Source organism: Hibiscus syriacus, unplaced genomic scaffold (genome assembly GCF_006381635.1).
Source record: "Hibiscus syriacus cultivar Baekdansim isolate YM2019G1 unplaced genomic scaffold, ASM638163v2 tig00001296_pilon, whole genome shotgun sequence".
NCBI lineage: Eukaryota > Viridiplantae > Streptophyta > Magnoliopsida > Malvales > Malvaceae > Hibiscus > Hibiscus syriacus.
This window is the reverse complement of record NW_024061861.1, coordinates 1-13,747: the sequence shown is the minus strand read 5'-3', so window position 1 is coordinate 13,747 and position 13,747 is coordinate 1. Positions and strand designations below refer to the sequence as shown.

At 32.7% G+C, this 13,747-nt stretch overlaps 2 protein-coding genes across 2 annotated transcripts; one reads left to right on the top strand and one right to left on the bottom strand.

The window, feature by feature from the left end:
• The first annotated feature begins 9,476 nt into the window (after positions 1-9,476).
• On the top strand, positions 9,477-11,670 carry LOC120124547 (V-type proton ATPase subunit G1-like). Its single transcript, XM_039143200.1, has 4 exons — positions 9,477-9,516; positions 10,482-10,594; positions 10,983-11,083; positions 11,293-11,670. Exons 2-4 carry the CDS (start codon positions 10,507-10,509, stop codon positions 11,434-11,436), a joined length of 333 nt encoding a protein of 110 aa, XP_038999131.1. The 5' UTR covers positions 9,477-9,516; positions 10,482-10,506; the 3' UTR covers positions 11,437-11,670.
• A 397-nt stretch (positions 11,671-12,067) lies between these two features.
• Positions 12,068-12,787, bottom strand: LOC120124518. The gene is made up of 3 exons (XM_039143183.1): positions 12,650-12,787; positions 12,221-12,479; positions 12,068-12,144 (listed from the first exon to the last, which is right to left on the bottom strand). Exons 1-3 carry the CDS (start codon positions 12,668-12,670, stop codon positions 12,068-12,070), a joined length of 357 nt encoding a protein of 118 aa, XP_038999114.1. The 5' UTR covers positions 12,671-12,787.
• Between the last annotated feature and the right edge of the window lie 960 nt (positions 12,788-13,747).

The window sequence follows — 13,747 nt, the reverse complement described above, 5'->3', positions numbered from 1 at the left end:
ATACATTCATCCTCTGTTACTTATCATATAAACAATAACCAGTAATACCAATCCATTGTTGCCTTTTCTCTTATTCGATTATGCATCTTTCCTTTGACCTTTCTAAAATTCAATATAATGTCACTCATCCCGTTGACAGTAACATCCATCTCTATATCATAAATCCATCTATTTCTTCATAACTCTCTAATTACCTTATAAACATACCAAACTTGTATTTCGTCATCATTTGACCAAAACACAACTTTAAATCTTCTTCAATGTGATTAAACATATACTTTAAGGAGTCAAACAATATTTTCACATCACCTTGCACACTTGTCTTATTTCTATATCAAAATTGTCCTCTGTACTTCCATATTTATCGTATCTGATTCTTTTAAATCAATCCCTTTCATTTCTTTATTCCTTATTCCTTATACATAAATTATATATTTCCTTTCATGTTATACTCTTGTCTTATCACTTATACTCATCTTTATGTACCAATCTTCATTGCATCCTTATTACTCTGATAACCCATTTCTTATACATAACTTCATTCTTTATCATTTCTATACTTGTATTTTCTTCCTGAAGGTTCCATGCAAATACTTATCTCTGTTTCTACATCATAGCTATCTGCTCAGAATATACAACTATATTCAAATTCACATCATAATCAATTAACTCCACTATATCTTTCCTCCAATCTTATAACTCTAGCACCTTTACTCTGACAGCTAGATAATAACTTTTGTTCAATCTAGGGCACAAGCCTATTATATCATATACATCCTTTCCAATCTAAATTATCTCAAAATTCGCTTACTCAACTTATCAATTTCACTCTATTCTCATACATCCTGAAATTTCTTTTGCTCAAAACTAACATTCTGACTTCCTATGTCCTATAATCTGATCATCGATATACACATTCTCAAACTCTTCTTATCAATCCTCAGCTTTACTTAAATATACAAATTCTTACTTCCTTTTCCTTTATATACCACATTACTATGATCCAAATATGCAACTATATCCAGATCCATTGCAGATCTGGTTATCATATCCTGACAATATCTTATAATCTTATAATTCCAGTACATTTTATCACATTACTCTAGTTAGCCAATGCTAACTCTTTCCATCTTAACTGCAAATTCTTATCATAAACATACTCTTGTTTATGCGCAATACTATCACTTCGTTTCAAACTCATAAGCTCTGACTTTATACATCTTATACACTTGTCACTGATGCACTTATCCTTGAGTTCTTCTATACGTACTCATCACGTCCTTAGATCTTTTTAACCTTCTTATGGTGACACCTGTTCACCATATTCTATCTTATCCACATAATGACAAAACTACTCTATATCGTTTTTCCGATTCCAAACGATGAAAACTTTCTATCATTATTCAGATATGATTTCAGCTTTCTGAAATCAACTTTTGATCTTACTAGGCATTTCCTGAGTTGTCCGCTCTTCATCCTGCCTGGCCAGGGCAGGTGAATAGCTATCACAATCAGGAATATCACCTTTCACTTACTTCGAAATTATCACGATCGGATTTCTACTGTATTAAATTATTCTTATTCTATTAGCAAGACAACATATTCCTTACACTATCATATCAGATTTTTTTTTTCAATCTATGTTGGCATGTACACCTTTTATGACACTTTGGACTTCGGTTTATGCCGAGAATCGGCTAAACCATAGCTCTGATACCATTAAATGTAACACCCCAACTCGTATCCGACCCGGATACGAGTCCGAAGTGTCACATTGACTTTTCAAACATTTATTCGTATAAAATAGTGAGTAATTTTAAAAAAACTTTGATAACATTTAACTTATTCAAAACGTTTATAAAATATATCAGAGTTCATACAATTTATATCTTTAGACTACATGCCAACTACACTCTATATACAGTACCTATATTTTCTGATCTGACATTTGGTAAGGAAAACTGACCTGTCTTGCTCCGCATTACTCTTTACTCTTCTCGAAACCTACGTGTGAAACAATCACACGCTAAGTCGAAGACTTAGTGAGGCATAACAACTTATAATGCACTTTATAACATATATCAATACATGCATGTTCTGTTCTATCATGTTATACCAATTACATGCATTCTTCGTATCAGATAAAATCATATCAGATTAATTACAGTAAATATATACATACACATAATTCATCATTAACAGTTTATCATGTAATCACATACTTTTATGGTTAACCTTTTCAATCAAACACTATACACACACAACATCATATCATTTCTATAACATTTATCATACCACTAACATATATTTGTTCATATCTCTGGATTAGCCCATGTACATATGTGAGAACTATCGATATGTGAGTCTATAGAGGTTGTGCACTAATGCTGTCACACAGCTCGTATAATTGCACGAAGTGCCGCGTAGAATTGCACCGTAGTGCCATATAATAATGTCCATAAGGACCACATATTATTCCTTAAGAATCATATACATATATTAGGGATCAAGTATGTGTCTTTCAAGACTTCACACATGTTCCACAGAATATATATATATCCCGAAGGACCGCGTAGAATTGCATCGTAGTGCCATATAATAATGTCCATAAGGACCACATATTATTCCTTAAGAATCATATACATATACTAGGGATCAAGTATGTGTCTTTCAAGACTTCACACATGTTCCAAAGAATACATATGTCCCGAAGGACCGCGTAGACCCTCGACTCTTGGCATGCCAACTATACCCCTAGCTCTTATGACACATAACATGGGCGTTATCATTATTTCATTTCAAATATTCACATAAACTTGTAATTCACTTTCACATATCACGTATCACATAGCTTCTTTCATATTATCAATAGTCACATAGTTCACTTACACGTAGATCATTTCCATATAATTCACATGTCACATATATCATGTTTCATATAATTTCTATCATTTCTCACCCAATCACATTTATTCATGTAAACATACTATCATATCTTGTTCACATAAGATCATATACTTCATATAACATATAGAAACACCTAGAACACTTTCACGTAGCTTATATCAATTTTCAGAGTCCTTTCATATTACTGATGACATATCATATAGATATATATAATAACTGATATCATATTATCTACCTTATGCTCCATTTCTTTGTATTCCCTTTTTCATATCAGCATACATTAAATATTCTTATATGTCCTATCAATATCCTATCAATATCCTATAAACTTACTCATATTCTCATATCATATTTTAATATAATTGTATAGTAATACTCTATAATTGTATCATATAATGATTTACCCAATTACTCCTTTATAAAGTTTATATTACATGTTCAATTAGTCTCATGCTATCTTATAATAATTCCATTTATTTTATATCATTTTCCTTTTCCACTCACATAAACCATCGTTCCTTTAATTTATCAATCTTCCCTATATTACTTATGTATCCTTATTTATGCCCTCGAATTCATACTATCTCTTAGAGTCTCCTAACATTTCTCGTATAATCACTTATACATATCATAGAACTATACTTGATCATCTTATTCTCTCATGTTCATTTCATTTCTTATGACTATCATATAAACTTATCTCATGTTCTTCCATTATTACATATTAAAGTCTTACATACATCATATAACATATACAAAGCATATCATTATCTTTAGTCATGCATACATACAATCAATGTAATACAGATAATCACATATAATTTAACCACACATAATCATGTCCATGACTTCATGCATATTACTCTAGGAAATAGACTCATCGCAAGTCTTATTTCCATTAAACACTACATATCACTAGTATGCACTCACCTTGCCTCACTAGTCCATTCCAATCTTATCTTCCCTTGATCGATCTTATTGCCAAATGTTCCGGAATTGCTTTACGCGCAGAATCTACATAAATGTACATTTGAGGCAATTATTAGATACCTACACCTTGTAATTGGATACTAGCAACTTAAACGAACTTATTAAACCAATATTCCCATTTTCCTTTAGGGGAATCGGTTCCCTACTAAGGGGGTATCGATTCCCTCATGACATTTGGAAATTTTGTTCGTTGAAGGGGTATCGGTTCCCCTTGAATGGGTACCGATTCCCTTGCCCAGAGAAATCATTTTCAACCCGAAAAATTACTTCATTTCCTCTCAACACTTCATATATCATCCCCTTTTCATCTTAACTCTAGTACATACTTAAACCAATATATTCATTTATTTCATCTTAACCTCAAAATCCTATATTCCATTTGAGATTCAAGAATCATACCAATTTTCAATGTGTTCTAATTCCAATTCTAACACTTTATTCTTAATTAGATTGATGACAAGTCAAATTCATCCATAAAACTTCAACAACCATACCATATCAAAATTTCATCTTAAAACTCATATGCAATTCTTTCATAATCTTATTTATTGTTTAAATCCCCATATAAGCTTCCTTAAGATTATTTAATACCCAAAAGAATCAAAACTAAGCTTAAAACTCAAGAATTAACCAACTGAAATTAAACCTTTGCTTGCTCTCCAAGTATGAAGAAGAAGAAAGGAGAAGAGAACTGGATGTTCTCACATTTCCCACGTTATATTACCTTTAAAAGGAATATAAAAATCTTTCTGGTCAAATGACCATTTAACCCTTAATTTCCTTTAATAATTACTAAATAACCTTCATCATATATATATCCAATAATCATTGAACTATTTCATTCTTATACTTTAGTCACCAAATTTTGACACTTTACAATTTGGTCACTAACCCGGTATTAAGGATGTTACAAGTTCATTGTCAAAGTGTATTTTCTACTTATTAATGGGTTCTTCCTGGAAAACCCATTTACTTCCGTTATTATACTCATTTTCAAAAATTACATAGAAACCTTTGTTTTGTTTTCTTGCAAATTCTATATATTTTTCTCTTTACTGATGCTCATATACGTCCGATTGTTACCTTTATCTTCCCATTTATTTCTAGAAAGAAGTATGATGTTTTCTTGAGTTTTAGATGTGAAAATACCCGCAATAACTTTATATATCAACTATTAAGCCAAATAAAATAGAGATTGAGATGAAAACAGACCTGTAAAACTTCAGATTGCACTTTAATATAACTTGTTTTGAAGTTTTCAGTGATCTTCTCCACTCTCCAGTGAACACTAGGGTTTGGAAAAAAAGGAGAAAATGAATATAGGTGCGAGGTGCCTCACGGGTTAACATATTGTATTTAATCTCCAAATAAAATTGGGTCAATTATGGAGTTGGTCATCGGAATATGAGATTAATTAATATTTTTAAGATACTTACAAATTGGTCACCAAAATTGATTTAAGACGATTGGGTTAAACATAAATGAATGAACATAAACGAACATAACCGAACGAATATAACCGAACGAACATAAACGAACATAACTGAACGTTCACGAACGTAAATGAACGAACGAGACCTATGTTCATGTTCATTCATTTAATTAAACAAACACAAAATCTTGTTCATGTTCGTTCATTTAATAAATAAATGCACATAAACGAACTTCCCGCCGCACGGTTCATGAACGGTTCGCTGAACGTTCAGTTCATTTATAGGCCTAGATACTCGTTTAGGCCACCCAAATTTTGTAAGTATCATATATTGAAAGATGGTATAATTTAGTAACTAAAGTATGCATTAAGCCCATTTAAAAATTACAAAAAAATCCCAAACTTAAAAGAGAAAAAAACAAGCATCTTAAAATTTTAAAGGATTAATAAAAAAACCCCTCAAATTATACATTTTTCTCATTTTAGTGTATACTTTTTTTTGGTTAATGCAAATGCCTACAATTATAAACGTTATCATTTTAAGTGTCTCAGTCACAACGAACGTTAAAAAAACCCGTTAAGTGAAATGTGTCACATTCAAGTAATTGAAAAATTTTATTTAAAAAGCCCCAAATTTTATCAAATCTTATAAAAACTTCAAAACTTTAGAAACTTTAATTCCAATCTCTATATCCACGTCGACCGCCGCCCTTTGTTACTGTCTTTGTCATCGATCGAACCTATTTTCAACCGTTCCTCCACCGACGACTAACCACTCGACAAATCCCAATCGTGATTTTAACTCGATGAACGGTAAGAAAAATCACAACATTTGCGCAACTCCAAGGGACCCGACAACGTGAGAAATGACAAGGGCGACGATTATTGAAAAAGGAGAAACAATGACGATATCTACAATTATAGTCGTGATTGGTAAGGGAGATGACAATGTTAGAGTTATGGTTTTTAGGGATGATTTAAGTATTTGTTTTTTATTTATAATTTCAAAGAAATTGGGGTTTTTAAAAAGTATAATATTTTTTTTAAAATATTTTTTTTAAAATTACATGAATGTAGCATGTATTATTTAACAAACTTTTGTAATGTTCGTTATGATCGATACAACTAAAATAATAATGTTTGTAGCATTAGATATATGAATTGATAAAAAAATTATACATCTAAATTAAAAAATATATAATTTAGATATTTTTTATATTAATCAGTTTTTTCGTAAAAGGAAAAAGATTAGCAAAAGTCCTTGTCGATTTTTCACGTGATAGTCAATTCGCTTTTTGCCCGCCGTTTGCCATCTTCCTATTTTTTTCGTTGGCAGAAATTTCACGTATCAAACTGATCAAAAAGAAAAAGAAGCAATGCGCACGAACGCGCGCGCGCGCGAGAGAGAGAGAGAGAGAGAGAGAGAGAGAGAGAGAGAAATGCATTTATGGCCATCAGTAAGACTAAGAGATTCATTCAAAATCGCATATTTAAGAAAACTTGAATGGAACCTCCATCGAATGAAATCAGAGAAACAATCTTCTTTGTCTTCCCCAAATACTCCAAACAACCAGCAAAATCTCTTAAAATGACTAAGATCCTGCCGAATCGAACACTGTTTCTTCCGAATGCTGTGCTAGTTTAATTGTGATCTGTAGAGAGATTTTCATGGTCCTTTCTTGCAGTTACTGTTACTTCTGCTGTGGAGGTAACTCTAGAAATCACCCTGTTGACTTTTTTCCCAGGAAATTTTGGTTGAAAATTAGCTCTTTTACTATGGGGGTTTGATTTTATGTTTGGGTTATGGTGTTTCTAGACTTGGGTTTTTGAGTTTACTCGATCATGGTGTCTCCTTGTAGTTTGTGGTCTGTGATCATTCTTGTTGATTTGCGAGGTTTAGTTTATGCTTTCTTACACGAAATTTTAATTTTATGCGACTTCAGTATTTTCTTAGGCTCTATGGAGATGAAATCTTTGAATCCATAACATTTTAATAATTCCAACTTAGAGATTCGGTACAGATTGTCTTGTGTAATAGTTAAAATTTCTTAATGTTTCCTTCTTAAATTGGAAGTCTTGTAGCAAGTTAATTACCCTCTTTTCTTGACATATTAATTAATTAAATTGCTCAGTCATTCAAATAGAGTGATGGGTCATATTCTTTCGGCCTTATCCCTTGATGATGATCCTGTTAGTAATCTCTGCGTTCGTATTTCAGTAGTTCTGTGAAAAAAATTTGGCTTAGGGTGTTTGATTTAGGGTCATGATAGTGCAAGCATTTTTATGGTGGAAGCTCATGCTAGTATTTTTAACTTTGTCTTATAGCATGGTTTTCCGAATACGAACCCGTGAACAATGAGTTCTGTTTGGTACTCTTAACCTTGAATTGTTGATTAAAGGAAGAGTGAACTGACCAAACAAGGAGAGCCAGATTTTGCTCCAAGAACCGGAGATATGAAGTTAACTTTTTGAAGCTAATGTCTTTGAGATACAAGTTGCAAAGAATTGTGAAGTTTAAAGATGGAAATTTTTAGCCATAACACCTGTTGTAGTTGAGAATGGTCTTGTGGAAAAATTATGAAAGAGTGAATTGACCAAATTGATTGGCTTTTTCAAGACTTGTTTTATAACATGTACTGGTCTAACTGTAGATGTTTAGGGGTAAGTAAAAACAGTCTAATGCTAATTCTTCTCGTGTTTATGAAATTTAGGCGACACTTAAGTCCATATATGAATCCTTGACTGAGGATGTTTATCATGTTGTTTGACAATAAGAAGTCCAAGAGGGACCAATATTAACATTTATCATGAGCCGATACACGATCGGCCTTGAACTTTGAAGAATTGTAACTTTTCAAGTTTCCATCTCTTTTTCCTTTGTGTTTCTGTTTATTGAGCTTGGGCAAGAACCAAAGGTATAAGCAAAAACCTGTTTCTATATGTTCTGTTAGTAAACTTTTCAAAATAGTATCGGTTAACTCGGTTTTACCTGCCATCAAAAGCAAGAAACCCGAAAGACACTGTGACCTTTTGCTTCCACTGATGCATATCAACTTCTAGCGATGATTTTTATTTTACATTTTTTTTGTTCCATGTCCTTATGGTTTCTGGAATTGCTTTCGAATTTCGCTACTCAATCATGTTTCACATCGATGGATGCCATGTCCGGCTTTACTAGCTCTCTTTATACCCGGTTTATATATGTGTTCTCTTTCGATCCATGTTTCCTTGTTATATACATCTTTTCTTGTTTCTAAGTGCCAAGATTCGTTACTATCACCTAACGTTTTGAATTACTGCATTCAGCTTGCATCGATGAAGAAGATAACTGATGCTGCAAATGGCATTTGTTTCAGGCGCTGCAATCCATCCTTCTACAGCAGAATTGTACAAAACAAATAGGAAGCAATAAACTGAATAAAAGTTTGTACAACTTAAAGACTAATGACTGCGTTCTTCATGGTTGTAGTAAACTTGTGGCCAATCCTTGGCCCGTTGTTATCTTATCAAATGTATAATACAGGTTTGATTCTTATAGGATATGATTGAATTCTTCTTCATCGTCGTTATATTTTCCGGATCTTCATCGTTGGTACATGAACGTGGTTGGCTCTTTCTCCAATCACTGAATCCGGTTCATGTGTAGTTTTGATATTCGATCCGTTGTCATCTGTACTCGAAAATCCTATCTTAGGTCTAGTTTTATTAAATTTTTATTTAAAAAATGCCAAAATAGTCCTTCAACTTTTTCGCACTATGAAGCTTCTTGCTTGGCATCTAAAAGGCCTTGGATTTGTTCTCCAACAATTTACAAATGGTACAATTTTTTACTTATTGATGTTTTAATATACAAATACTTGGTTTAAATTTGATCATTTAATTTAAATTAAAATTCGACAAGTATAATTTTCATAAATAAAATATGTTATACGTAATTAAGCTAAACGAAAATAATCTGAAAAAATAGAATTGGAAAATTAATTTTATGTTATATTAGTGCAAGTGAATATTGTGTGAATGATAGATTTTACATTGTTCATATATTATCAAAGTTTATCAAATATAATATTATATTTATTATAATTTTCATAAAATTATTTTATATTTCTTTTAAATAAGTATCCATTATTTATTTCCCACTAAATTTTCTTGCTAAATCTCAAATCACAAACTCCGCTTCTCTTGGGTACGTCTTCTCTTCCAATCTTTCTCTTTACTTCTTCCTTACATTTCCTGATGTTTTCAGTCGTTTTTCTCGTAGTGTTGATATTGTTTAACTCTCCGGATCACCGCTTTTTAACTATGTCAATTGTATTAAATAATTTGAAAATCATATAAATCTAAAAGCTCACCCTTCTTATGAAAAAAAAAAAAAACTTTGATCTGACTATTTAGTTAACCTATAATTGTAATTCGCTTAGATTTAGATTATTTTAGTGAATACCTTTTATGGGTAGTTTTTTTCCTACTTTTTATGGACTTAGATTTGATGGGTTAGTTACTATTTTGCTTAGAAACTGAGTTTAAATTCTTGTGATGGTCCTGGTCATTTTAGTGATATTGAGCTAATTGAAAATAGGGTGTTGAGAATTTTTGAAGGAGATTACTGGTCTTTCTAATGGTGGTATTGTTGTCAATTATCTTGGTGATCGAATAATGTTAGTCATAAGAATTTGATGTATAAGATTTGGACGTTAAACTTGACTTAGATTGAATCACTTGTCCACGGGTTTATGTTTTTAGGCGAGGAAAGTGCATTATATGGCTGTCTTAAAATACACATGTAATTGATTGGTAGGCATGAAAATAAGGTCCTTGGATTCTTAGAAGTCTCTTTGAATTTTAAATTTGCTATGGATCTAATAATGGCAATTGAATTTTGTGACGTTTGAGCTAGGGATGTCGAAAGGGCGGTATGGGACATGTATTATAATGCTTTTGTTGTTCATGTTCATAATTGATCTAACGAAGGCCTTTTAGTCTCTTATCATGATTTACTACTATTAAACCGAAGTTATTAGTCGGCCTTCTGTTGTTACAATAGATTTTGTTCAGTTTATGGTGTGACTGCAGTTTATAGCTATACAATTACTAGAGTACTATTTTTGTTCTCCCCCCCCCACCTCCACCAAAAAAAAAACTTACATTTGGATTAATTGTAACAGAATTCAGCAAATATGGAAGCCAACAGAGGCCACAATGGTATCCAACAACTGCTAGCTGCAGAACAAGAGGCTCAGCACATTGTCAATGCTTCAAGAAATGGTAGCACTAGTCTTGTTCTATGTTTCTCTCACCACTTTGAGAAATTTATTCATTTTTCTTAATTGTTTTGCATTGATGCAGTCTTAGTTTAAGAATGGTACATTCGGGATTTATAGAACACATTTTGCACCCTTGATGTCACTTGATAAAGAGACTTGATTACACTATGTAATCATATAAATGCTGCAAGCATGTGTGGACTTCGTGGAAGCTACGTGATAGTTTTTGTTTGCTTATTAGGCTACTGCCATTTGACGAATGCTTAGATGCGAACTAAACATAGAAGAGAAGTTGATTTGACTTTCATGGTTTCTGTTCCAATAGTAGTAGTCATTCCCTTTTTTTTGGGAGAATTCGATGTCCACTCACTTCTGTATTTTTCCTTCAGCAAAAATGGCTAGACTAAGACAGGCCAAGGAAGAAGCAGAGAAAGAGATTGCTGAATATCGTGCTCAAGTAGAGTATGAGTTTCAGAAGAAGGTAGCTGAGGTATGACTTCGTAAATTTTGTGATCTAGCCAGTTTCAATGACAGCAATGTGCTGATTGCTTAAAATCTATATATGACCAACTGATCCTTTTACTGAATATATCTGTTGCTTAATTTATCTCATAATTACATAATTTCTGTAAATCTTCTTGATTTATGTGTGTTCAATTAAAATCTGATTCTTATCCATGTTTGTGGATTGTCATACAGAGCAGCGGAGACTCGGGGGCTAATGTGAAGCGGCTCGAGATCGAAACAGATGCAAAGATCAATCACTTGAAGAATGAAGCTGCAAGGATATCTCATGATGTTGTACGGATGCTTTTGCAAAATGTGACAACTGTGAGAAACTAGGGATTCTCCATGAAGAATGACGGTTTAGTCGTCGACAACCTTCAATCAGTCCCTGTTTGATTATGTCAAAACCTAGAGCTCATGTTTGGGAACAATTTAATGTCATAATTTATCCTTTTTTTGTTATTTTAGTTGTGCCATGTTATCATCTTCCTGTTCTGAAATAAAATTCATTGTGTGCTCCCAAATATAAATTGTTTCTCTTCAGTACTTTCTGGAACTTAATCTCAGCTCACTATTGATAAATGGGTTCATGGACACCTTTATATGCATGTTTGAAATTTGTTTGTCCATGTAAGCAATATTTCTTCCACTTTGTTCAAATAGATGAAACTTGAATGAGTTCATATGATTGAAAGGAAATGCGGGTAGATACTAAAGTAGCCACTGGTATGATGCAAAGTGATCGATAGGGAATTAATTCTATTAGATTTTATTATTTTTACAATCTACAAATTAATCCAATCATTGAGATAAATGAACAACTAAATCACTTGTAACTATTTCAGACATTTGTGTATCCTTTTTCTCAGAATTGCAATGCCAAGAAATCATGGAGAATTTGCTCCACAATTAAACAACAGGCAAACAATCCAACTCTGAAAATTGCAGGCTTAAAATGTTAATGCCTTCACCTTCTCTGGTTTCCATGGCCCAAGCCATTGCTGGTGGAAGAAACTCCATACAGCATCGTCATACAGTAACCCCCTGCATCAATGTCCCAGAAACTTATGATGAAGCTAATCTTGGGTCTTCAATTACATAGACGCTTAATAAAACCTACTGCTTGAAGTTCTGCATCCTAAAACCTTTGGAATGAAAAGAAAAATGGCATCCAAGTGTGGATTCAGATGTGTTATTGAACTTACAGCAATATCAGTAGCAGCAAGAAGGCATCTGGAACTGTTTGTGGAGACTAAAAGTGTTGGAGTGACCACCATTGCCATTGCTGTGAACCTTGTTTTTGTTTCTCCCCACCAATTTGTCAGTGCTAAGGGTTTGTCTGGTTCCTGCTGTACCTCATCCCCTGCCAATGGCGTTATCTGCATAGTTTTAAAACAGAATGTCAGATACAGGGTTAAGTACCAAACTCCGGGTACTTTTCACGTATTTGGATCACATTCTCGTATTCATTTCCGAAATTGTATCGGATATGGGTGTTTAATACGATACTTTAGGTATAAAGAGTCGTAGCAACATAAATTAGAGCAACCTGTACGAAGAAGAATTCCATGACAGGTCCTTAAGCTGCTCCTTAAAGAACTCCGAGAAGCCGATGAGGGTGCCAATCATTGATGTTCCAACAGCCAGAAGTGAAAATGCTTCTACCATAAATGAAACTTCACTTCATTCTACCCTGAAAAAGAAATAAATTCACCTGCCAATCAGCTAATTTATCTAACTATTTGAACCATTCACAACAATCCTACATGAATCTGTGTTTGATCAGCTCAACAATTTGATCAGCTTGCGTTGGAAGGCCAAGTGCAATAGCATCCCAAACAAACAATGCCGACAGCGGAATGATGCTTCCGAGCAAAACCGAAGCCCTTAATCGAATAAGGTCACTGCCTAGATAAGCACAAACTGCAACGTAAAGTAATGAAATCATAAACCAAGAGACACTTATTCGATTTGGATTTTAATTTTCACCATTACAATGTGCACAATGCACTTTCGTTTCAATTCAATGTTATATGAATTGTACATTTGAATTAAAAAAATTGTTAAGAAATTTAATTCATTAAAAAAGTTTATTAAATTAATTAAAATTATTTTAATTTAATTAAAGAATTTAATTATTAATTTATTTTTAATTAATTAATAAGAATATAATTAATTCAATTAATACCTATTCGATTTGATTATTAATATAATTAACCCTTTGCATATATGTTTCATGCAGCCGTTCAATATTATTAGAATATTCATCCCCCCCCCCCCCAACCCAAAAAAAAAAAGGAAAAAAAAAAGGATTATTAGAATATTCAATGGTTGCACACTGGGCTTGAACTCGAAGTCATGTCCTTGTAGACATCATCCTTCATAAGGGAAGCTCAAACTTCATTGTAACATGAAATTTATGCCAAATGCTTGGGGGGTTAATCCATCTACATTTAAATCGTGCTACTTATTCAGATATTTAAATTATAGGTTCTCAATAAGTGGCAATTTAATTATTAAAAATATATATTTTACCATCGGAAAACTATTTCTACGTTCCTTTTTCGCCACAGTTTGGTGAGTGTAGGTATTTAAATTTAAGTTTTCTTCAATTAATTATTTATTTTATTGATGGTGTCCACTTTAA